The sequence below is a fragment of the Leucopleurus acutus genome, assembly GCF_964270905.1.
Source record: "Leucopleurus acutus genome assembly, chromosome: 8".
NCBI classification, from domain to species: Eukaryota; Metazoa; Chordata; class Mammalia; order Artiodactyla; family Delphinidae; genus Leucopleurus; species Leucopleurus acutus.
Window position 1 is genome coordinate 99,515,583 of NC_139151.1, and position 26,312 is coordinate 99,541,894.

Here is a 26,312-nt window from a genome sequence, read left to right on the forward strand (position 1 = left end):
CCAGTGTATCTTTGGGATAGATCCCTAGAAGTAGAATTGCTGAGCTAAATGGTATAGTGTGTGTCACTTGCTAGTTGCCGTCAGATACCCTGCGTAGGGACTGAAACGCCAAAACTGAATTTTAACAACATTCAAAAACGAGTAGGAAGACGCAGCACCCAATCTATCACCCGCCTGGTGACCAGGCCAGCCTCCCGTTGTTCTACCCAAGGGACAGGCCTGGATAGATCTCACGCAGGAACACCCACGTCCTGGGAAGCCTGGAAGGAACCATAAAACTCCATCATCTTTACTTTGGCTGGAATAACAGTTTAACAGGTAGCCCTGTTCACCTCAGGCTGAGCAGGAGCTCTGAGTGGTCTCTTTTGTCTTCTTTGACTGATAAGACACTTAGAAGTTATTTCTTTGCATGCTTGGTTTGGTAGAGAAAATGTTTCAAGGCATGGACCCTAGTGGGGAATTATACCAGATGCTCAGCAAGTGGACATTATTAAATTCATTGGTTTATATGACCCTGGTAATCTTTCTTTACAAAAGGAAGGAAAATTAACATGGTTAAGATGCATTCGGTCTCTTACTCATTCGACCAACATGAATTGAACCCCCTCTCTGTCCCCTCTCTACTCCCACCTCTAGGCCAGAAACAAAAACCTGCACAGCCTGCAGGCTGAATCCAGCACACAGTTAGTTGTTTGAGGTTTGGCTCACACTATGTTTTTTGAAAAAAACAAACAAAATTGGTCGCTAACATTTAAAATCAGGGGATTTTACATAAATATCCAGACTTCTAACTTCTCTTGAAAACTTGCCAACCAGCCGCTGGTGGGAGCTGAGGAGCGACTGCCCCCAGTGGTAGGGCATGTGCTGCCCTGTGTCCCTGGTGCCCGCCCAGCCCTTCCATTCATTTCTCTTGCCTCCTGTGTCATGAGTTTGTGAGAGCTGCCCTAGACTGCTAGCCCCCTGAAGATAAGGACCTCCTGTGTCTTACTTGTTTTGACTTTACAGCATCTACCCCGGACCCTAGCACACAGGGTCCTCCGTGTATGTTTGTTGGACGATATAAAGTATCTTGTGGATGCATGCATCACATTTCTCTCAATAGTGAAGCTGTGCAATTGTAATACTACTCTAGCCCAGATCTTTGATGCAGATTGACATCCTAGGTGCCCCTGAACTGTGCCATCGGTCCCACTACATAAAGCCACTCGCATGTCACTGGGCTGCCCCTAAAGTCTTCACTTTGCCATTTGAACTCTTTTCCTCCGAGCGATCTCCTCTCCAGCTGAGGACAACAAGGCACGCCTCATGAAGTTGCTCGGACCACATGAGATCACGAATGTCAAGCATTGACTTTTATCACGTTGTTAGCAGTGTTTTATCTCCAACTTGGGACAGTCTCCCCACTCTTAGTTAATCCGTGCAGTTTAGTTTGGTTTTTCAGCCAAGCCCCAAGGAAGAGATTACAGTAGAAATCTCTGTATTCTGAGAATTTTCCAAGTCCACTCCCCACAGACACTGATGGAGGTAAAGATTGTATCGAGAGGTTCGTATTTCTAATCAGACCCATTAGTGGCCTAAAGGGGACAATTAGGGCATGTCAGAGCATATATAACTAGGAGCCCTTGGCCAGCACTGCATGCTCAGAACTCACTCTTTCCTGAGTACTTGGACCCAGAAAAGAAGCATGAAGTGGCTTGGGATCCTTGGGCTGGTAGCCCTCTCAGAGTGCCTAGTCATGTAAGTGCGGGGACTGTAAGTGGCATCATCTCTCTTTCTGGGGTCTTCCTTGTCCTCTTATTCTTCCACCCATCAGGCTTAGAAGGGAATGTAATCATTCCCTGACACTCTTGAAGTTCAACTCTCACTTATTGATGAGTACCGTGCCATGGGCAACATGGGGCCCAAGGGTCTTGGGGTAGGCCTACAGGGCTGCACAACTCTTGGGGTACCGTCACATCATGACCTATGTGAAAATGGCACTCCTTGGGATTGCTCAGTGCACAACCTGTGCAACTGTAAATGTGGTCCTATGAACAGCATTTCTCCTGTGATTGCTTCTAGGTATTCTCTCTGCTCTCTCTGCATTTCTGTGTATGTGTCTGTATCTTCATCTCTGTATCTCTCTCCTTTATCTCTCCATCCCCTTTGGATGTCTCTGTGCATGCAGAACTCTCTGAGTTTTCAGTTTTTTTGGTTTGTTTTGTTTTTTCTATTTTGATTCTTCCTTGCTTCTCTAGCTTCTTAATTTCCCTAATTTATTCCCCATCTCCTGGCTTCCTCTCTCACCCCTCTCTTCTGCTTGAGCCCTGGAGAAAGATCTGGAAGGCTACTTCTAGGCTGATTTACCTCTAACAAGCAGTGTGACCACAGCCAAGTCACAAACTCCCTGCATTTCAAATTCCTCCCCTGTAAAAAGAGGGTAATGATCCCCCTTCAGACTCCTTCCCAGAACTTCTTAGAAAAAGATACAGTGGGATGGCAATAGCAATGGGAAGGGCTGTCATTGTTGACACTTCTTACATATCAGGCACATTATATACATCATCTCACTTAATACCCAGAGCATTCTATACGGACGATAGGAGTTATATTCTACCTTTTTACCTACCGAGGTGGAAACTGAGACTCCAAATGGTCATATGGCTTACCCAAGATTACACAACAGAACCTGTATTCAAACCTAGGCATTTGCCATCGCCTTTGCATAGCGTCCTGATATGAGAGGACACTCATAAAAATGCTTGGAATATACACAGTGCCATTACAATGCAAGGTATGACAGTCGTACTATAACACAGACAGCTGATTGCTGACCCTTCTTTGTTTCCTTTTCCCAATGCTCGGTGAAAGAATCCCGCTAACAAAGATGAAGACCATGCGAGAAACCCTCAGGGAAAAAAACTTGCTGACAAACTTCCTGTTGAGGAACAATGACGACAGGTCCCAGAATGTCGCCCATGACCCAAAATTGTCTCTTCATCCCCTGAGGAACTACCTGGATGTGAGTGTGTTGGGTGGATGGCACTCTACAGCGCCCCCTGGTGCTCTGGCCTGGCACTGGGGTTCATCTGGAGGCGCCAGGCGGTGTGGTGGGGCTAGGGCTCCTGCAGGAAGCAGAAACACTGGGGAATACGGACCCCATTCCCAGAGAAGAGGGCACTCTCGTCCTCAACTCTTGGTCGGTGGTAACTGGGCTCGGCAATGCCCAGGTGGCAGGTAAACACCCATTTCTTGCCAAAGATATGTCATTAGTTTGAGGGAGATTGTTCCTCCTGAACTAAGTGAGCCACTGAGTTACAGATGAAAGGTGAGCCGTGTCTGATCGAAAGATAAAGCCAACTGCAAATCAAGATTGAAACCCCAGGCAGACAAAGTTCAGCCTCCGCAGATCCAAGGACACCAGTAAAAAGTTACTGAGCCCCTATGGCCTGTGACGCCATGAAAATCTAACACTATGGTTATTGTTATTGATTTTTAAAAAGGTCTCGTCTCTTCCTCAAGAATGCATAGGACAGCCTGAGTGATAGGCAAAGAGTAAATACATGTCAAATAAAAGCGTGGTGGTGATAGGACATGGTCTGAGTTCAGAGGAGGTGGCCTGGGGTGACCTAGGAGGGCCAACTGGAGAAAGAAACAGGCTGGGCCTTAAAGGGGGGACTGGAGAGCTTCTCAAATGAACGCACCAGGACTCGCCTGCAGGCCAGTGCTTAAGACTCTGCGCTCCCACTGCAGGGGGACCGGGTTCGATCCCTGGTCAGGGAACTAAGAGCCCGCATGGAGGAAAAGAAAGAAAAAAATCAAATGAAGGCACCGGTGTGAGCAGAGGCTGTGAGGTGGGGCGGTTGGAAAGTGATCTCAGGAGACACGGGACACCTCGAGGGAAGCAGTACTCTGGGAATCCAGGGCGGCCAGGGCAGCCAGGTCTGACCACCCCACCCCTCCCCGGCCCCTGTAGCTAGCCTATGTCGGCAACATCAGCATTGGAACGCCCCCTCAGCAGTTCAGGGTCGTCTTTGACACCGGCTCAGCTGACCTGTGGGTGCCCTCCATCTACTGCGACAGTGTCCCCTGCTGTGAGTACCTGCCCCCCCGCCCATCTTGTACTCCCCCTCCCACCCCCTTCTCCGTCCTTGGCACCTGACGGACACACATCTCTTGTGTCCGCAGATACACACAATGTCTTCAACCCTCACAAGTCCACCACCTTCCGGCTCTCGGGCTTCTCCGTCGACCTCACCTACGGCTCCGGGAGGATGGTTGGATTTCTTGGCTACGACACTGTTCGGGTAACTGGAAACCAGAAGCCGAGTCAGGGCTGGCCCTGGGAGCAACCGCAGCTTACAAAACAGATGCAGGCCCAACTGGGAGGGCCCGTCTTTCCCAAAGTCCCCTAGTGGCTGGCCGCCCACCCCACAGTGTTGTGTCCCTGGGGAGACAGTGTCCCTGCTGACACACAAACTCCCAGAAGGGCTGACCCAGAGAGTGGCTTGAGGTGTGGGTTTGCAGCTCCTTTGCCCATGAGCAGCTCAAGGTTCCTTTTGTGGGAGCAGGGAGAGAGGGGAAAAAAGCACCCACTCTTATATCCTCAGGCTGTGCCAGGTACTTTCACGGTAATAACTCGTTTACTCCTGCAGCAACCCCACATAGCAAGTGCTATGATTAGCTCCACTAGACAGATGAGGGAACCGAGGTACAGAAAGCCAGGGCCTTGCCAAGGTCAGGCATCAGGTAAACGGTGGAGCTGGGCTGGCCAGTCAGGATTCATCAGGTGTGCGGTACTTGGGGAGAGGATAAAACTGATCTTGGGCGGTTGCGGGGAACTGAGGGCTTCGGGAATCCAGACAGGGAAAGCAGGGGGCCACAGATGTGGGAAGGGCCTGATAAATGGGGGTCCACAAGAGGGGGCCTTTGAGAGCCTAGTGAAAACTATAGCCTGCATCCCCCAAAGGGCCTGAGTATTCTCTCTCTCTCTCACACACGCAGACGCACATCCCCAAAGCGTGTTTCCCAGGCAGAATTTTCATAAGCACCCTGGCAGCGACATTGTAAAATGGGCTTCTGTCTGCCTAGGCAGATGCAGAATCCACAATGCATTGCGATGAACTCAGTCCATTTCTGTCATCAGATCATAGTGACGCCGAAGAGAAGACTATCCTGCTCTCTACTCATTCTGTCCTCCAGTCGGAACCATTTGGTCCTGTTGAGTCCCTGTTTTTCCACCTGCACAGGAAGCATGTGGCCAATTTCGCTCACTTCACATGGTGTTTGCAGGATGGGCAGGTGTTGGTTAAAAGCCACAGCCCAGCACAAATGGAACCCAAATTCCAGTCGCAGCTTGGTCTAACTATCTGAGGTCAACACAGGGCACAGCCAGGCCACAGTTCTTCTCTGCGGTGCTCATGGCATCTCCATCCCAGCCCAGTCCCAGCCCCACTTCCCAAACCTTTATGTGGGAACACTCTCCTCTCCCACAGATCGGGAAACTTGTCGATGTCGTCCAGCCGTTTGCCCTGAGCAAGGCGCAGTTTGGGCTGGAGCATGCACCCTTTGATGGCATCCTGGGCTTGGGCTACCCCAGCCTCGCCATCCAAGGGACCACCCCTGTCTTCGACAACCTGAAGAGACGAGGCGTCATTTCTCAGTCTGTCTTTGCCTTCTACTTGAGCACGTAAGTCTGAACTGCACAAGCCCTCTCTCTAAGTCAGCTGTAAGATGCTTTCAGTTGCATGAAAAGTTGTAGCCCAGCTGATCCAGAAGTTTCCTGAGAGACAGTCTAGCCCGGGATAACTATGGCCCCAGGGCCACATCTGGCCCTGCCACTGGTTTTTGTAAATAAAGTTTTATGAGAACACAAGCATGCTCATGGGCTCAGGGGCAGCAGCTTGGTCCAGGGGGGTGTGAAGGGAAGAGGGAGAGCAGTGGAAGATATCAGGATACAGGTTGGAGGAAAAGGCAACAGGATGTGCTGATGGATTTCACATGGGAGGAAGGAGACGGATGGTGGGAATGTTTCCTCCTCACTAACATTTTACCAGGAGCCCAGAAGCAGCTACACAATTCGCAGGCGCCAGCACGAAATGAAAACGTGGGACCTCTTGTTCAAAAAGTATTAGGAGGGGGTTCCCTGGTGGCGAAGTGGCTGGGAGTCCGCCTGCCGATGCAGGGGACGCGGGTTCGTGCCCTGGTCCGGGAAGATCCCACATGCCACGGAGCGGTTGGGCCCGTGAGCCATGGCCGCTGAGCCTGCGCGTCCGGAGCCTGTGCTCCGCAATGGGAGAGGTCACAGCAGTGAGAGGCCCGCGTACCGCAAAAAATAAAAAAAGTATTAGGAATTTCAAGACAGGGATAGCAGAGGCTCAGGGCCCTGCTGAGTGTGAGGCCCCATGGGTGGCACAGGTCACACACGCTGGTGAAGCCAACCCTGGGTGAGCCTGAACCCACAACCTTGGTGCCCTCGGGCCTCGGCTTTTCTGAACAATGACAGGCTAGGCGAGGGGGCAGCCAGACCCCTCCGGCACGGTGTCCTCTGAGGGTATCTCTGAGCACTCTGGTTGCTGGAGGGGACCGGGCCCTCTTCGGAAGGGTGGGTGGTCGGAGCCCAGCCAGGCTGCCCAGCTTCGAACCCCTTCTGTGCCACTCACTAGTCGGTGACCCACCTCGGACAGGTCCTCAATCCCTCCGGGCCTCAATTTCCGTCTCTGTAAAATGGGGACCCTAATAGTGCCAAGGATGGGTAGAGAAGCACAGCCCTCAGACAGTGCCTGCTGTTATTCTCCTACAACGAGCCCTCCCTCTTCCTTCTCTCCTCAGCCAGAAGGAGAATGGCAGCATTGTGATGTTAGGCGGGGTGGACAACAGCTACCACAAAGGAAAGCTCCAGTGGATACCAGTGTCCCGACCCCACTACTGGCAGATAACCATGAACCGGTAAGCCCCTCCCTCTGAGGGCCACCCCAAGTGATGCTGCCACACGTGCACACGGACACATGCAGACACACAAAGAAACGCACAGACGCACAGTCACACACACAGACATACGCTCCACCCCCAAAGACACACGTGTAAACACACGCACAGGCACACAGACACACACAAAAACACACACAGATACACACACCACCCATGGGTTCATAATCACCCCAGGCCCCTGACCAGGGCTCTGACCAGGGTCCTGAACAGGGTTCAGAGAGACGTGTGCAGCCCAAGAGGGCTGCGCCCACCACGCTGGAAGGCAGGGAGCACGGTTTGAAGACCCTGAAGTGCAGTGAAAGAGGATGAGGGAGGATGTCACCAGCCTGAACAGGGTTGTGATAAGTTGACCAACTGTCTAGGGCTACCCGGGACCCAGGGAGCTCTCACTACACAAAACTACCAGTTTCAAAACAGGGAAAGTCCTGGACAAACCAGGAAAACTGGTTTCCTTAGGGAGAAACTCCCCAGCAGTGGAGAGAGGTTGGCTGCATTCTTGAGACCTGAAAGCAACTCATACAAAGAGACACTCGCCCCACCCATAGCCACCCCCCATCCCAGGCACACAGTGGGGCAGGGGCTGTGACAGAGAGAATCAGGAAGCCGGGATCCAGGAGTGGCCTGAGAACAAGGGGCAATGATTGACGGGATTCTCAGTGATGCCCTCAGACAAAAGCTTCCGTGTCCTTTGAAGGCCCCTGGGCTAGCTCAGGCATCGCCTGGCCGGGGGCCTCAGTGTCTGAGCTGTGTGAGTGGGCCATGCTGGGAGACAACCTCTCCCAGGGCAGCCTGTGTCTCCGACACCCCTACTCTCAGCATCTGCTGCCCCGGAGAACCTCCATCTTCACCGTGTGGGTTGACCCGTTATCGGTCACACAGCACATACAGGGCTCTGGTTGTTCCTCATCCACTTTTTCGTTCATTCATTCATTCAACAAACATACATTGTGCATCCGCTGTGTGCTAGGCACTTGAGAGAGGCACTGAGGCTACAACTTGCCCTTACATCTAGTAAGGCAGACGTACATGAAACGAGTCACACACATAATAATGAATTTCCACTTCGGTACATGCTAGAAATGAGGAAGAGACTACAGAGAGTGACCAGGACAGGAGCCTGATCTAGTCTGGGGGGGAGGACTTCCCTGAAAAAGAGACAAGTAAGCTGGAACCTGGAAGATGAGGAGAAATTAGCTAGACAAAGGGGATGGGGGTCTTCTAGGAAGGGCGAGCAGCACATGCCAAGGCCCTGAGGCACCAAAGAGCCTGATGCACTCAGGAGCTGAAAGGCAGTCAGCGAAGGTTAGGCGACCAGAGCAAAGGCAAACAGAGGCAGGGCGTGAGCTGAAGGGAGACAGTCAGGGAGGGGGGCGGTCATGGGGGGAGACTTCACAGTGATCCTGGTGTCCACTCTGTCCCACTGTCTCCCAGCATCACCATAAACGGTGTGGCTTTTGGTTGTTGCCGTGGCTGCCAGGCCATTGTGGATACCGGGACCTCGTTCCTAGTTGGCCCAAGTAGAGTGATCACCGCCATCCGAAGGCTCATCGGCGCCCGCCTTGTCGATAACGAGGTGAAGGGTCACGCCACAGGGTCACTCCGGGGCTCTCCACGCACCAGGGATCACCTGGGTCAACCTCTCTCCCTCTTTCTCTAACAGTATGCGGTTTCATGTAGCTATGTGGCTCGCCTGCCTACAATCATCTTCAGAATCAACGGCAACGACTACCCAGTGCCCCCTCAAGCCTACATCAGAAAGGTGAAGGGCCAACCCTGGTGGAATTGCAGAAACCCTTGGGCTCCTGCTTGCAGGAGGGGGCCCTCTGCAGGGCAAGCCACACCATTGCAGATGCCACGGAGCCCCTGTGGCTGGGCCAGTGCCTCCCACAAAACCAACCACTTGAGAGTAAGGGGCAGTCTGGGACTTCCATCATCCTGAAATAAATGGAACACTACCCCGTGCTGGCCTGGTGCGAGGCACAAGGAGAAGGGAACACTAAGGGCCTCGGCCCCCAAAGAGCTTCTGTTCAACCTGAGCCCTCAGATAGATGAACACGGAAAGTCAGCTCTAGCAATCCCTGCAATAGGCCAAGGGACAAGTGGGGTGGGTGGCCACAGTCTCAGTGTGTTATCCCACCATAATGGCTAACGGTCTCCCTCCCACCTCGAAGGTGTCCTGGTTTGGATGACAAATTACATGGCGACCCTCGTCCTCGCCTGCGACTTCCCCTTGCTAAGCCCCAGTTCCCACTCTGTGAGTTGGGGTACCAGACCCCTCTGTGGGGAGGCTGCATGCTACCGTGAATTAAGGGTGCACAGTGACCGCACGGCCCTTGCACAGGGTTGAGGCTTAATGCCAGCTCCCTATGGGAGTTCAGAGGAGGCTGATGGCCTCAAAGAAGGAATTAGCGGAATTACAGGCCATTCTTGCTCTTGTTTGACATTTTATTCACGTATAGTTGATATACAGTGTTGTGTTAATTTCTGCTGTACAGCAAACTGACTCAGCTATACATGTGTTTGTATCCTTTTTCTTCTTCTTTTCCACTAGTTGATCACGGGAGCTTGAATAGAGCTCCCTGGGCTCTACAGCAGGGCCTTGTCGTTCACCCATCCTCTCTATAGTGCTTTGCATCTGCTCATCCCAAACTCCCGTCCTCCCCTCCCCCAGCCCCTCTCCCTCATGGCAACCACATGCCTTGGCCGCTCTTGGTCTTGGATGGGCACCCCACTTCCGCAGCTGCTGAGAGAGCCACTTGGTTCTTACCAAAGGAGGGAGATAAAACCGAGAAGCTGCCGGCTCCGGATGCCGAGAGGGTGGCAGGTAAGGGCTCAGGCTGACTGCTGTGCATTTCGTCTCCCCCAGAGCCTTCGGGGCCAATGCCTCAGCACCTTGGCAGCGGGCACAGAGAGCATGAGCCGCTCGGAGACCTGGATCCTGGGCGACGTCTTCCTGAGGCTGTATTTCTCGGTTTACGATCGGGGAAACAACAGGGTTGGCCTGGCTCCCGCAGTGTAAAGGCTGGGGTCGCTTCAGCAGTCAGGCCCCCTCCAAACACACACTCACTCACACGTAGGGCACTCCCACCCAGGGATGGCGGGGGACTGTGGTGCTCTGCAAAGCCCCATTCTCAGCAAAGAATAAAAGTTTCCATTCTCAACGGTGCTAATACAAATGGGTGCCTCTCTTTGGGTCGGGGAGGTGCATCATGATCGGGCAGGATCTGAACCACAAGTGAGAGGAGCCCAACTCCAAGTGGCTTCAAGGAAAGGGGAGACTTACTGGAAGGACACTGGGGATCCGGGACACAGGAACCACAGCAGAGGCGAAGATCTCAGTGACTGGACCCAAGGAATCAGAAGCCATCAGCTCCCTCTTTCTCTCCCTCACTCTTTCCCGTCTCTCATCTTTGATTCTCTTAGCCTGACAACTTTCTTCCCTCACACTTCTCCACATATATCCCTAACGCGTCTAATCCCTAAGGAAAGAAGCTCAGAAAAACCTCAGGATACCAAGGAGGGCTCTGATTGGGCCACCTCAGATCACGTGTCCAGCCCTGGAGCAACCATCCTGGCGGGGGGCTTGGGGGTACTATGATTGGCTTTACTTGATCACGTGGCCCTGCCCAACGTGATTGACAGTCTCCTCCAGCACCACGTGACTGCAGCTGGGGCGAGCCAGCCCCCAAGGAAGTGTCCGCGAGTGTTCTAGACAGTGGAAGAGTTTGTGATGGCCCCCACCAACTCCGCCCCCTCCTCTTTCAGAGGGATGGTAACGGGTAATAAAAATACCTTCTACCCTTCCCATCTCACAGGACCTTTGGCAGTGGCCTGCTCCAGGGGGGTTCTGGGTGAGGCCCTTCAAGCTGAGATGGTTCCCGTTTGTCCCCCCACCCCAGTCACCAGCTCTCTGCCACCCACACCTGCAGTGTCCTTTCCAGTCCCACTTCCCAAGTGATGGGCCGTGTGGATCCCTGAGCCATGCCCACCCCTCCAGGGCCCAGCATGCTCCTTCCCTTGGCCTCCAAGGCTGCTGGCGAGGATGCCACGCATGTAAAGGGGCCCCAGGGTGCACTAAGCCTTCAGCGTTTCTGAGCTTCCTCCAGGGGCAGAGCTACAAACCACTGGTTCGAGCTGCCATGGTTTGGCACATTTGGAGTGGAAGCATCACTTCTTCCCACCTGGAAGCAGAGGTCCAGGCTGGGGACAGCAGGGGTCAGAGGTGGAGGGAGACCCACATGAGAGAAGGAGCAGGGAAGAATAAACAAGGTGGAAAACACACCCCACGCAATGCACGGTATGGGCCTTTACTCGGGCAAGACAAATCAGCGAAAGGGACGACGCCCTTCCTTCCTCATCTCTCCATTCAGGACAAATTTACTGAGCACCTACTATGTGCCAGGTGCTGGGGTGGACCCCAGGGATAGAGGGCTGGGTTAGGAACCCACCACCGATTCATGGAGACACATAAAGAGACAACCCCCAATGGGGAGGGCCAGATGGAGAAAGCAACACAGGTGTGGGTAGGGGGCCAGAGGAGTGAGGGGCTTCCTCTTCAGGGACCAGGGAAAGGCTGCAGTCGGGTGAGAGGAGGGGCGTTCACTTCAGTCTTGTCACCCCACCCTGAAACACACCCCTAAGCCTTGCAGTTACCTTCTCTGTGCACACCTGCCGTGTGTCCACGGTTCCGTGCGCCTGGTCCCTCTGGGGTGGCCGTGGATTACGATCGGCTTGAGGGGGGTGAAAGAGGACTGGTTGCAGAGCTGACAAAGGGGGAAAAGGTGAGACCAGAAATGGCATTTTTTTTAAAACAGCAAATGTCATGCATGGGCTTAATGGAGACTCAAGTGAACAGTTTGTCAAACTCATTTTCCAAGTGGTCTTCATGGAACCATAAGCAATGTCTCTGTTGGGGAGAAACTACCAATAAGAGTAAGAATAATAGCTCTGGTTAATTACATATGCATTTCACTGTCTCCCCATGAGCCCCTGCGGGGCATGACCCCCATTGTACAGATGAAGGAAGTCTCCTCCAATCTTGTGGCTCCAGTAGTGGTTACAGGCACATCGTAGGCCCTCAGTAAATACATGTTGAGTAAATGAATGGATGAATTAGTAGATGCCTCCACTAGAACGCACTGCTGCATCATGTCGGGACACATACGGTGTCAGCGTGGCTTACTGCCGTAATATCAAGCAGAAAGAGTCAGGCTTTGCCTCCCTAGATGAGCCTAAGGCCAGGGCTGGAGCTGTGTCGGTTAATGAGCCCACTGTTCCTGAGGCTCTATATTTGTAGCCTGTGCTACCAACATGAGGAGAAATTCTGATCTCCATCAACTTTTTTTTTTTTTTTGACCAAGCTGCATGGCATGTGGCATCTTAGTTCCCTGACAATGGATCAAACCCACATTGCCTGCATTGGAATCGTGGACTCTTAACCACTGAACCGCCAAGGGAAGTCCCAAAGTCTGATCTTCGAAGCAACAATCTTCCCCCACCTTCCACTTTTATCCTTTACCCAATGCAGACCAAAGAGATTTATAGCCACCGGTGAGAGAAAAGGTAGAAAAAACAGGGAAAGATAGATCCTAAACACTTCTTGAAAGACTGTAAGTTGGTACAATCTTTTTGGAATGACTTGTTCTTAAAATATGTATAGTCTTGTCCCAGTAATTTTGCTTCTAAGGTTTATGCTAAAGCGATGATCAGAAGGACCCACAAACATAAATAAGCAGGAAGTAGTCCTCAGAGTCTCCTCCAAAAGGGAAAGTCTGGGACGTCCCAGGCCCAGTAAACATAAAGTGTCCACAGCACAGATAGGTCATCATGCAACCAACCGCCTTAAAATTGCGTTTCAGCAGAACATTTAATGTTATGAGAAATCATTCCAATATGACATTGAGAGAAAAGAACAGAATACAAAACAGCATGATCCCAGGTTTGCTAAGCACATGGAAGACCGTGCGACGTACTCGCCAGGCACGTACATCCTGGAACTTTTCTCCTGGGTTCAAATCCCACCTCTGACCCTTACCAGTCATGTGACCTTGGTAAGTTCATCTCTGGACATCAGTTTCCTATTCTGTAAATTTGGGATAAGCTCAGTTCCTCCCTCACTAATCATCAAGAAAATGCAAATCAAATGACAATGAGATACCATCTCCCATCAGTTAGGATGGTCATTATCAAAAAACAAAAGATGACAAGGGTTGAAGAGGATGTGGAACCCTGTACACTGTTGGCGGGGATGTAAACTGGTGTAGCCGCTGGAAAACAGAATGGACGTTCCTCAAAACCTTAAAAAGAGAATTACTATTTGATCCAGCAATCCCACTTCTGGGTATGTATCCAAAAAATTAACACCATGATCTCAAAGGGGTATTTGTCCTGTCTTGTACCTTGCAACATCATTCACAATAGCCAAGATGCAGAAACAACTTAGCTCCATCAACAGTTGAATGGATAAAGGAAATGTGGTAGAGACATAGAATGGAATATTATTCGGCCTTTCAAAATATATATTTATTATTTATTTGGCTGTGCCGGGTCTTTGTTGCGGCACTCGGGATCCTCAGTTGCGGCATGCAGGATCTTTAGCTGCATCATGCGAACTCTTAGTTGTGGCATGTGGGACCTAGGTCCTTGACCAGGGATCAAACCCAGGCCCCCTGCATTGGGAGCCCGGAGTCTTATACACTGCGCCACCAGGGAAGTCCCGGTCATGGTTTTTTATATATTTAATTTTGTTTCAGTCGATTTGATGTGATGCTAAAATTGTCCCATTTCGGCCTTTTTACATGAATTCCTAAACTTTTTGTCCAGCCCCCGGTGGTCTTTGAAGGCCCTCACCTTTCTGGTCCTTCAAGATTCCCAGGCTTATCTTGTGCATTTCTTGGCCCAGCCCTGACGTCAACCGTCCCTTCAAGAATCTCTGTATCTTCTGGTGGGAAAGGGTGTTCAGAGGCCACAGGCTAGGCCTCAGGATAGTCACTAAGTCCCTGTTATCAAGTTGCCATTGCTTCTAGGCTTTTCAGTGGTCAGACCCAGAAAGTAGAGATTTTCTTTAAAAAAAGAAAGGAAAATAATTAATTGGTACAAACTTATACTTCCAATTCAAGTTTTCAGACCGCAGGGTTTTACTGAAGCTTTTTGTTTCATACGTAAACATCTTTTCTCTCTTCCACTGGAAGTCGTGCTTCATGACAACATTAGCATTAGTTACTTACTTGCGTTAACCTGTAACATACATAAGATACTCTCAAAATAACAGTAGCAACATCACCAACAATAAGGTGCTGGATATAGTTTCAGATTTCTTTGGTTTTTGGTTTTGGGTTTGGTTTTGGAGGGAGGATGTGTTTGTGTGTCTGTCTTTGTTCTTAGAAGATATCCCACTCTGAATGTAGTCAAAGTTCTGCATTTTAAAGCCACTTAAGTGATGTTTTGTTGTGTGCGGCTGGGTCACCAACTTGGTAGAATTAGGCTCATTTGTCTTTAGTTCTCAATTTCCACAGATGTGTTTATCTCTTCTTTGATTCTGGAACACATGTACATGGTTGCAAAGTCAAACTATGAGACGAAAAATCACACTTGTGTCCCTGCCCCTCCCCCATAAATTACAATTTTTTTCCTTTAGTTTTTGGCTTATTCTTCCACTCTTCCTTATTGAAAATAGACATATACACGTATGTAAAAGTAACAAACTAGAAGCACTTTTCCGGTTCCTCTTTTTTAAAAACTAAACAGTACACCCTGAAGATCTCACCTCCATGCCTCCCTCCATCTGCATTATGCCCAGTTGTTCGGATGCCCTGTGCCTTATTCAACACTGCCCCATGGATGGTCACTACAGGTAAGTTTCTAACTTCTGCTTTTACAAACAGTGTTGCAGTGAATGGCTTGTACATATGTCTTTTTGTATTTTTGCCTATCTTGGGATAGATCCCTAGAAGTAGAATTGCTGAGCTAAATGGTATAGTGTGTGTCACTTGCTAGTTGCCGTCAGATACCCTGCGTAGAGACTGAAACGCCAAAACTGAATTTTAACAACATTCAAAAATGAGTAGGAAGACGCAGCACCCAATCTGTCACCCACCTGGTGACCAGGCCAACCTCCCGTTGTTCTACCCAAGGGACAGGCCTCGATAGATCTCACGCAGGAACACCCACGTCCTCGGAAGCCTGGATGGAACCATAAAACTCCATCATCTTTACTTTGGCTGGAATAACAGTTTAACAGGTAGCCCTGTTCACCTCAGGCTGAGCACGAGCTCTGAGTGGTCTCTTTTGTCTTCTTTGACTGATAAGACACTTAGAAGTTATTTCTTTGCATGCTTGGTTTGGTAGAGAAAATGTTTCAAGGCATGGACCCTAGTGGGGAATTATACCAGATGCTCAGCAAGTGGACATTATTAAATTCATTGGTTTATATGACCCTGGTAATCTTTCTTTACAAAAGGAAGGAAAATTAACATGGTTAAGATGCATTCGGTCTCTTACTCATTCGACCAACATGAATTGAACCCCCTCTCTGTCCCCTCTCTACTCCCACCTCTAGGCCAGAAACAAAAACCTGCACAGCCTGCAGGCTGAATCCAGCACACAGTTAGTTGTTTGAGGTTTGGCTCACACTATGTTTTTTGAAAAAAACAAACAAAATTAGTCGCTAACATTTAAAATCAGGGGATTTTACATAAATATCCAGACTTCTAACTTCTCTTGAAAACTTGCCAACCAGCCGCTGGTGGGAGCTGAGGAGCGACTGCCCCCAGTGGTAGGGCATGTGCTGCCCTGTGTCCCTGGTGCCCGCCCAGCCCTTCCATTCATTTCTCTTGCCTCCTGAGTCATGCGTTTGTGAGAGCTTCCCTAGACTGCTAGCTCCCTGAAGATAAGGACCTTGTCTTACTTGACTTTGACTTTCCAGCATCTGACCTAGATCCCAGCACACAGGGTCCTCCGTGTATGTTTGTTGGACGATATAAAGTATCTCATGGATGCATGCATAACATTTCTCCCAATAGTGAAGCTGTGTAATTGTAATACTACTCTAGCCCAGACCTTTGATGCATATTGGCATCACAGGTGCCCCTGAACTGTGCCATCGGTCCCACTACGTAAAGCCACTCGCATGTCACTGGGCTGCCCCTAAAGTCTTCACTTTGCCATTTGAACTCTTTTCCTCCGAGCGACCTCTTCTCCAGCTGAGGACAAAAACACACGCTTCATGATCACATGAGATCACGAATGTCAAGCATGGCCCCTAGCATTGACTTTTATCATGTTGTTAGCAGTGTTTTATCTCCAAGTTGGCAACAGTCTCCCCACTCTTAGTCCATGCGGTTCAGTTTGGTTTTTCAGCCAAGCCCCAAAGAAGAGATTACAGTAGAAATCTCTGTATTCTGAGAATTTTCCAAGTCCACTCCCCACAGACACTGATGGAGGTAGATTGTATCGAGAGCTTCATATTTCTGATCAGATCCATTAATGGCCTAAAGGGGACAATTAGGGAATGTCAGAGCATATATAACTAGGAGCCCTTGGCCACCACTGCATGCTCAGAACTCACTCTTTCCTGAGTACTTGGACCCAGGAAAGAAGCATGAAGTGGCTTGGGATCCTTGGGCTGGTGGCCCTCTCAGAGTGCCTAGTCATGTAAGTGCGGGGACTGTAAGTGGCATCATCTCTCTTTCTGGGGTCTTCCTTGTCCTCTTATTCTTCCACCCATCAGGCTTAGAAGGGAATGTAATCATTCCCTGACAGTCTTAAAGTTCAACTCTCACTTATTGATGAGTACCGTGCCATGGGCAACATGGGGCCCAAGGGTCTTGGGGTAGGCCTGCAGGGCTGCACAACTCTTGGGGTACCGTCACATCATGACCTATGTGAAAATGGCACTCCTTGGGATTGCTCAGTGCACAGCCTGTGCAACAGTAAGTGTGGTCCTATGAACAGCATTTCTCCTATATTGGTTTCTAGGACTTCTCTCTGCTCTCTCTCCATTTCTGTGCGTATGTGTCTGTGTCTTCATCTCTGTATCTCTCTTTTATCTCTCCATCCCCTTTGGATGTCTCTGTGCATGCAGAATTCTCTGAGTTTTCGTTTTTGTTTTCATTTTGTTTTTCTATTTTGACTCTTCCTTGCTTCTCTAGCTTCTTAATTTCCCTAATTTATTCCCCATCTCCTGGCTTCCTCTCTCACCCCTCTCTTCTGCTTGAGCCCTGGAGAAAGATCTGGAAGGCTACTTCTAGGCTGATTTACCTCTAACAAGCAGTGTGACCACAGCCAAGTCACAAACTCCCTGCATTTCAAATTCCTCCCCTGTAAAAAGAGGGTAATGATCCCCCTTCAGACTCCTTCCCAGAACTTCTTAGAAAAAGATACAGTGGGATGGCAATAGCAATGGGAAGGGCTGTCATTGTGGACACTTCTTACATGTCAGGTACACTATATACATCATCTCACTTAATACCCAGAGCAATCTATACGGACGATAGGAGCTATATTCTACCTTTGTACCTACCGAGGGGGAAACTGAGACTCCAAATGGTCATATGGCTTACCCAAATTATACAACAGAACCTGTATTCAAACCTAGGTCTTTGTCATGGTCTTTTCATGGCATCCTGATATGAGAGGACACTCATAAAAATGCTTGGAATATACACAGTGCCATTACAATGCAAGGTATGACAGTCGTACTATAACACAGACAGCTGATTGCTGACCCTTCTTTGATTCCTTTTCCCAATGTTCGGTGAAAGAATCCCGCTAACAAAGATGAAGACCATGCGAGAAACCCTCAGGGAAAAAAACTTGCTGACAAACTTCCTGTTGAAGAACAATGGCAACTGGTCCCAGAATGTTGGCAACAGGTCCCAGAATGTCGCCTATTACCCGAAAATGACTCTTCATCCCCTGAGGAACTACCTGGATGTGAGTGTGTTGGGTGGATGGCACTCTACAGCGCCCCCTGGTGCTCTGGCCTGGCACTGGGGTTCATCTGGAGGCGCCAGGCGGTGTGGTGGGGCTAGGGCTCCTGCAGGAAGCAGAAACACTGGGGAATACGGACCCCATTCCCAGAGAAGAGGGCACTCTCGTCCTCAACTCTTGGTCGGTGGTAACTGGGCTCGGCAATGCCCAGGTGGCAGGTAAACACCCATTTCTTGCCAAAGATATGTCATTAGTTTGAGGGAGATTGTTCCTCCTGAACTAAGTGAACGACTGAGTTACAGATGAAAGGTGAGCCGTGTCTGATCGAAAGATAAAGCCAACTGCAAATCAAGATTGAAACCCCAGGCAGACAAAGTTCAGCCTCCGCAGATCCAAGGACACCAGTAAAAAGTTACTGAGCCCCTATGGCCTGTGACGCCATAAAAATCTAACACTATGGTTATTGTTATTGATTTTTAAAAAGGTCTCGCCTCTTCCTCAAGAATGCATAGGACAGCCTGAGTGATAGGCAAAGAGTAAATACATGTCAAATAAAAGCGTGGTAGTGATAGGACATGGTCTGAGTTCAGAGGAGGTGGCCTGGGGTGACCTAGGAGGGCCAACTGGAGAAAGAAACAGGCTGGGCCTTAAAGGGGGGACTGGAGAGCTTCTCAAATGAATGCACCAGGACTCGCCTGGAGGCCAGTGCTTAAGACTCTGCGCTCCCACTGCAGGGGGACCGGGTTCGATCCCTGGTCAGGGAACTAAGAGCCCGCATGGAGGAAAAGAAAGAAAAAAATCAAATGAAGGCACCGGTGTGAGCAGAGGCTGTGAGGTGGGGCGGTTGGAAAGTGATCTCAGGAGACACGGGACACCTCGAGGGAAGCAGTACTCTGGGAATCCAGGGCGGCCAGGGCAGCCAGGTCTGACCACCCCACCCCTCCCCGGCCCCTGTAGCTAGCCTATGTCGGCAACATCAGCATTGGAACGCCCCCTCAGCAGTTCAGGGTCGTCTTTGACACCGGCTCAGCTGACCTGTGGGTGCCCTCCATCTACTGCTACAGTCGCCCCTGCCGTGAGTACCTGCCCCCCCGCCCATCTTGTACTCCCCCTCCCACCCTCTTCTCCGTCCTTAGCACCTGACGGACACACATCTCTTGTGTTCGCAGGTACACACAAGCTCTTCAACCCTCACACGTCCACCACCTTCCGGCTCTGGGGCCGGTCCATCGACCTCACCTACGGCTCTGGGGGGATGGTTGGATTTCTTGGCTACGACACTGTTCGGGTAACTGGAAACCAGAAGCCGAGTCAGGGCTGGCCCTGGGAGCAACCGCAGCTTACAAAACAGATGCAGGCCCAACTGGGAGGGCCCGTCTTTCCCAAAGTCCCCTAGTGGCTGGCCGCCCACCCCACAGTGTTGTGTCCCTGGGGAGACAGTGTCCCTGCTGACACACAAACTCCCAGAAGGGCTGACCCAGAGAGTGGCTTGAGGTGTGGGTTTGCAGCTCCTTTGCCCATGAGCAGCTCAAGGTTCCTTTTGTGGGAGCAGGGAGAGAGGGGAAAAAAGCACCCACTCTTATATCCTCAGGCTGTGCCAGGTACTTTCACGGTAATAACTCGTTTACTCCTGCAGCAACCCCACATAGCAAGTGCTATGATTAGCTCCACTAGACAGATGAGGGAACCGAGGTACAGAAAGCCAGGGCCTTGCCAAGGTCAGGCATCAGGTAAATGGTGGAGCTGGGCTGGCCAGTCAGGATTCATCAGGTGTGCGGTACTTGGGGAGAGGATAAAACTGATCTTGGGCGGATGCGGGGAACTGAGGGCTTCGGAAATCCAGACAGGGAAAGCAGGGGGCCACAGATGTGGGAGGGGCCTGATAAATGGGGGTCCACGAGAGGGGGCCTTTGAGTGTCTAATAAAATGTATTGCCTGCATCCCCCAAAGGGCCTGAGTTCTCTCTCTCTCTCTCTCTCTCTCTCACACACACACACACACACGCACATGCACACACACATCCCCAAAGCGTGTTTCCCAGGCAGAATTTTCATAAGCACCCTGGCAGCGACATTGTAAAATGGGCTTCTGTCTGCCTAGGCAGATGCAGAATCCACGATGCATTGCGATGAATTCAGTCCATTTCTGTCATCAGATCATAGTGATTCCAAAGAGAAGACTATCCTGCTCTCTACTCATTCTGTCCATAGTGGGAACCATTTGGTCCTGTTGAGTCCCTGTTTTTCCACCTGCATAGGAAGCATGAGGCCAATTTCGCTCACTTCACATGGTGTTTGCAGGATGGGCAGGTGTTGGTTAAAAGCCACAGCCCAGCACAAATGGAACCCAAATTCCAGTCGCAGCTTGGTCTAACTATCTGAGGTCAACACAGGGCACAGCCAGGCCGCAGTTCTTCTCTGCGGTGCTCATGGCATCTCCATCCCAGCCCAGTCCCAGCCCCCCTTCCCAAACCTTTATGTGGGAACACTCCCCTCTCCCACAGATCGGGAAACTTATTGACATGGGCCAGCCATTTGGCCTGAGCAAGTTACAGTTTGGGATGGAAGATGCACCCTTTGATGGCATCCTGGGCTTGGGCTACCCCAGCCTCGCCACCCAAGGGACCACCCCCGTCTTCGACACCCTGAGGAAACGAAGCCTCATTCCTCAGTCTGTCTTTGCCTTCTACTTGAGCAGGTAAGTCCGAACCGCACAAGCCCTCTCTCTAAGTCAGCTGTAAGATGCTTTCAGTTGCATGAAAAGTTGTAGCCCAGCTGATTCAGAAGTTTCCTGAGAGACAGTCTAGCCCGGGATAACTATGGCCCCAGGGCCACATCTGGCCCTGCCACTGGTTTTTGTAAATAAAGTTTTATGAGAACACAAGCATGCTCATGGGCTCAGGGGCAGCAGCTTGGTCCAGGGAGTGTGAAGGGAAGAGGGAGAGCAGTGGAAGATACCAGGATACAGGTTGGAGGAAAAGGCAACAGGATGTGCTGATGGATTTCATATGGGAGGAAGGAGAGGGATGGTGGGAATGTTTCCTCCTCACTAACATTTTACCCGGATCTCAGAAGCAGCTACACAATTCGCAGGTGCCAGCGCGAAATGAAAACGTGGGACCTCTTGTTCAAAAAGTATTAGGAGGGGCTTCCCTGGTGGCGTGGTCGGGAGTCCGCCTGCCGATGCAGGGGACGCGGGTTCGTGCCCTGGTCCGGGAGGATCCCACATGCCACGGAGCGGCTGGGCCCGTGAGCCATGGCCGCTGAGCCTGTGCGTCCGGAGCCTGTGCTCCGCTACGGGAGAGGCCACAGCAGTGAGAGGCCCGCGTACCGAAAAACATAAAAAATAAAAAAAGTATTAGGAATTTCAAGACAGAGATAGCAGAGGCTCAGGGCCCTGCTGAGTGTGAGGCCCCATGGGTGGCACAGGTCACACACGCTGGTGAAGCCAACCCTGGGTGAGCCTGAGCCCACACCCTTGGCGCCCTCGAGCCTCGGCTTTTCTGAACAATGACAGGCTAGGCGAGGGGGCAGCCAGACCCCTCCGGCACGGTGTCCTCTGAGGGTATCTCTGAGCACTTTGGTTGCTAGAGGGGACCGGGCCCTCTTCCAAAGGGTGGGTGGTCGGAGCCCAGCCAGGCTGCCCAGCTTCGAACCCCTTCTGTGCCACTCACTAGTCGGTGACCCACCTCGGACAGGTCCTCAATCCCTCCGGGCCTCAATTTCCGTCTCTGTAAAATGGGGACCCTAATAGTGCCAAGGATGGGTGGAGAAGCACAGCCCTCAGACAGTGCCTGCCGTTATTCTCCTACAACGAGCCCTCCCTCTTCCTTCTCTCCTCAGCCAGAAGGAGAATGGCAGCATTGTGATGTTAGGTGGGGTGGACCACAGATACCATAAAGGAAAGCTCCAGTGGATACCAGTGTCCCGACCCCACTACTGGCAGATAACCATGAACCGGTAAGCCCCTCCCTCTGAGGGCCACCCCAAGTGATGCTGCCACACGTGCACACGGACACATGCAGACACACAAAGAAACGCACAGACGCACAGTCACACACACAGACATACGCTCCACCCCCAAAGACACACGTGTAAGCACACGCACAAGCACACAGATACACACAAAAACACACACAGATACACACACCACCCATGGGTTCATAATCACCCCAGGCCCCTGACCAGGGCTCTGACCAGGGTCCTGAACAGGGTTCAGAGAGACGTCTGCAGCCCAAGAGGGCTGCACCCACCACGCTGGAAGGCAGGGAGCACGGTTTGAAGACCCTGAAGTGCAGTGAAAGAGGATGAGGGAGGATGTCACCAGCCTGAACAGGGTTGTGATAAGTTGACCAACTGTCTAGGGCTACCCGGGACCCAGGGAGCTCTCACTACACAAAACTACCAGTTTCAAAACAGGGAAAGTCCTGGACAAACCAGGAAAACTGGTTTCCTTAGGGAGAAACTCCCCAGCAGTGGAGAGAGGTTGGCTGCATTCTTGAGACCTGAAAGCAACTCATACAAAGAGACACTCGCCCCACCCATAGCCACCCCCCATCCCAGGCACACAGTGGGGCAGGGGCTGTGACAGAGAGAATCAGGAAGCCGGGATCCAGGAGTTGCCTGAGAACAAGGAGCTATAATTGACGGGATTCTCAGTGATACCCTCAGACAAAAGCTTACGTGTCCTTTGGAGGCCCCTGGGCTAGCTCAGGCATCGCCTGGCCACGGGCCTCAGTGTCTGAACTGTGTGAGTGGGCCATGCTGGGAGACAACCTCTCCCAGGGCAGCCAGTGTCTCCGACACCCCTACTCTCAGCATCTGCTGCCCCGGAGAACCTCCATCTTCACCGTGTGGGTTGACCCGTTATCGGTCACACAGCACATACAGGGCTCTGGTTGTTCCTCATCCACTTTTTCATTCATTCATTCATTCAACAAACATACATTGTGCATCCGCTGTGTGCTAGGCACTTGAGAGAGGCACTGAGGCTACAACTTGCCCTTACATCTAGTAAGGCAGACGTACATGAAACGAGTCACACACATAATAATGAATTTCCACTTCGGTACATGCTAGTAATGAGGAAGAGACTACAGAGTGTGACCAAGACAGGAGCCTGATCTATTCTGGGGGGGAGGACTTCCCTGAAAAAGAGACAAGTAAGCTGGAACCTGGAAGATGAGGAGAAATTAGCTAGACAAAGGGGATGGGGGTCTTCTAGGAAGGGCGAGCAGCACATGCCAAGGCCCTGAGGCACCAAAGAGCCTGATGCACTCAGGAGCTGAAAGGCAGTCAGCGAAGGTTAGGCGACCAGAGCAAAGGCAAACAGAGGCAGGGAGTGAGCTGAAGGGAGACAGTCAGGGAGGGGGGCGGTCATGGGGGGAGACTTCACAGTGATCCTGGTGTCCATTCTGTCCCACTGTCTCCCAGCATCACCATAAACGGTGTGGCTTTTGGTTGTTGCCGTGGCTGCCAGGCCATTGTGGATACCGGGACCTCGTTCCTAGTTGGCCCAAGTAGAGTGATCACCGCCATCCGAAGGCTCATCGGCGCCCGCCTTGTCGATAACGAGGTGAAGGGTCACGCCACAGGGTCACTCCGGGGCTCTCCACGCACCAGGGATCACCTGGGTCAACCTCTCTCCCTCTTTCTCTAACAGTATGCGGTTTCATGTAGCTATGTGGCTCGCCTGCCTACAATCATCTTCAGAATCAACGGCAACGACTACCCAGTGCCCCCTCAAGCCTACATCAGAAAGGTGAAGGGCCAACCCTGGTGGAATTGCAGAAACCCTTGGGCTCCTGCTTGCAGGAGGGGGCCCTCTGCAGGGCAAGCCACACCATTGCAGATGCCACGGAGCCCCTGTGGCTGGGCCAGTGCCTCCCACAAAACCAACCACTTGAGAGTAAGGGGCAGTCTGGGACTTCCATCATCCTGAAATAAATGGAACACTACCCCGTGCTGGCCTGGTGCGAGGCACAAGGAGAAGGGAACACTAAGTGCCTCTGCCCTCAAGGAGCTTCAGTTCAACCTGAGCCCTCAGATAGATGAACACGGAAAGTCAGCTCTAGCATTCCCTGCAATAGGCCAAGGGACAAGTGGGGTGGGTGGCCACAGTCTCAGTGTGTTGTCCCACCATAATGGTTAACGGTCTCCCTCCCACCTCGAAGGTGTCCTGGTTTGGATGACAAATTACATAGCGACCCTCGTCCTCGCCTGCGACTTCTCCTTGCTAAGCCCCAGTTCCCACTCTGTGAGTTGGGGTACCAGACCCCTCTGTGGGGAGGCTGCATGCTCCCTTGAATTAAGGGTGCACAGTGACCACACGGCCCTTGCACAGGGTTGAGGCTTAATGCCAGCTCCCTATGGGAGTTCAGAGGAGGCTGATGCCCTCAAAGAAGGCTTTGAGGAAGAAACGGAATTTCAGCCATTCTACCCCCAGCCTCATGGAGGAACGAGGAGGCCTGCATGGGTCCAGGAGAATCTACACTGGACCCCGTGCAAATGGCACCCCCGGGGGCTGAGCCGAGGGGTGCCGGGCGCAGATTAGAGTGGTGAGGGCTGTACACAAGGGGAGCACCTGGGTGAGTCACCCAACCCGGCCTGGAGTGGCCAGGGAGGGCAAGCGTGGGGCCAGGAAGCCTTCCTAGAGGGGCTGAGCGCAGTCTCTGAGAACGGGTCGTGGGGAAGAGGGAGAAGCAAAGGCATTCCCTGCAGAGGAAACGGCGAGCAGGGTCAGAAGGAAGGAGGGGAACTACAGGCCATCCTTGCTCTTGTTTAACATTTATTCAAGTATAGTTGATATACAGTGTTGTGTTAATTTCTGCTGTACAGCAAACTGACTCAGTTATACATGTGTTTGTATCCTTTTTCTTCTTCTTTTCCACTAGTTGATCACGGGAGCTTGAATAGAGCTCCCTGGGCTCTACAGCAGGGCCTTGTCGTTCACCCATCCTCTCTATAGTGCTTTGCATCTGCTCATCCCAAACTCCCGTCCTCCCCTCCCCCAGCCCCTCTCCCTCATGGCAACCACATGCCTTGGCCGCTCTTGGTCTTGGATGGGCACCCCACTTCCGCAGCTGCTGAGAGAGCCACTTGGTTCTTACCAAAGGAGGGAGATAAAACCGAGAAGCTGCCGGCTCCGGATGCCGAGAGGGTGGCAGGTAAGGGCTCAGGCTGACTGCTGTGCATTTCGTCTCCCCCAGAGCCTTCGGGGCCAATGCCTCAGCACCTTGGCAGCGGGCACAGAGAGCATGAGCCGCTCGGAGACCTGGATCCTGGGCGACGTCTTCCTGAGGCTGTATTTCTCGGTTTACGATCGGGGAAACAACAGGGTTGGCCTGGCTCCCGCAGTGTAAAGGCTGGGGTCGCTTCAGCAGTCAGGCCCCCTCCAAACACACACTCACTCACACGTAGGGCACTCCCACCCAGGGATGGCGGGGGACTGTGGTGCTCTGCAAAGCCCCATTCTCAGCAAAGAATAAAAGTTTCCATTCTCAACGGTGCTAATACAAATGAGTGCCTCTCTTTGGGTCGGGGAGGTGCATCATGATCGGGCAGGATCTGAACCACAAGTGAGAGGAGCCCAACTCCAAGTGGCTTCAAGGAAAGGGGAGACTTACTGGAAGGACACTGGGGATCCGGGACACAGGAACCACAGCAGAGGCGAAGATCTCAGTGACTGGACCCAAGGAATCAGAAGCCATCAGCTCCCTCTTTCTCTCCCTCACTCTTTCCCGTCTCTCATCTTTGATTCTCTTAGCCTGACAACTTTCTTCCCTCACACTTCTCCACATATATCCCTAACGCGTCTAATCCCTAAGGAAGGAAGCTCAGAAAAACCTCAGGATACCAAGGAGGGCTCTGATTGGGCCACCTCAGATCACGTGTCCAGCCCTGGAGCAACCATCCTGGCGGGGGGGCTTGGGGGTACTATGATTGGCTTTACTTGATCACGTGGCCCTGCCCAACGTGATTGACAGTCTCCTCCAGCACCACGTGACTGCAGCTGGGGCGAGCCAGCCCCCAAGGAAGTGTCCGCGAGTGTTCTAGACAGTGGAAGAGTTTGTGATGGCCCCCACCAACTCCGCCCCCTCCTCTTTCAGAGGGATGGTAACGGGTAATAAAAATACCTTCTACCCTTCCCATCTCACAGGACCTTTGGCAGTGGCCTGCTCCAGGGGGGTTCTGGGTGAGGCCCTTCAAGTTGAGACGGTTCCCGTTTGTCCCCCCACCCCAGTCACCAGCTCTCTGCCACCCACACCTGCAGTGTCCTTTCCAGTCCCACTTCCCAAGTGATGGGCCGTGTGGATCCCTGAGCCATGCCCACCCCTCCAGGGCCCAGCATGCTCCTTCCCTTGGCCTCCAAGGCTGCTGGCGAGGATGCCACGCATGTAAAGGGGCCCCAGGGTG

The 26,312-nt window shown here is 51.8% G+C and overlaps 2 protein-coding genes across 2 annotated transcripts; both read left to right on the plus strand.

Annotated features, from left to right (window-relative positions):
• Positions 1-2,875: 2,875 nt before the first annotated feature.
• LOC309965510 (pregnancy-associated glycoprotein 2-like) lies at positions 2,876-9,988 on the plus strand (the record flags this gene model as incomplete). Its single annotated transcript, XM_082845024.1, has 8 exons — positions 2,876-3,001; positions 3,956-4,073; positions 4,168-4,286; positions 5,475-5,668; positions 6,811-6,927; positions 8,401-8,542; positions 8,630-8,728; positions 9,836-9,988. 8 exons carry the CDS (start codon positions 2,876-2,878, stop codon positions 9,986-9,988), a joined length of 1,068 nt encoding a protein of 355 aa, XP_082701150.1.
• A 7,766-nt stretch (positions 9,989-17,754) lies between these two features.
• On the plus strand, positions 17,755-25,258 carry LOC309965511 (pregnancy-associated glycoprotein 2-like; the record flags this gene model as incomplete). The annotated part of the gene is made up of 8 exons (XM_082845025.1): positions 17,755-17,901; positions 18,856-18,973; positions 19,068-19,186; positions 20,402-20,595; positions 21,741-21,857; positions 23,331-23,472; positions 23,560-23,658; positions 25,106-25,258. The coding sequence occupies 8 exons, from the start codon at positions 17,755-17,757 to the stop codon at positions 25,256-25,258; spliced, it is 1,089 nt and encodes a 362-aa protein (XP_082701151.1).
• Positions 25,259-26,312: the final 1,054 nt, after the last annotated feature.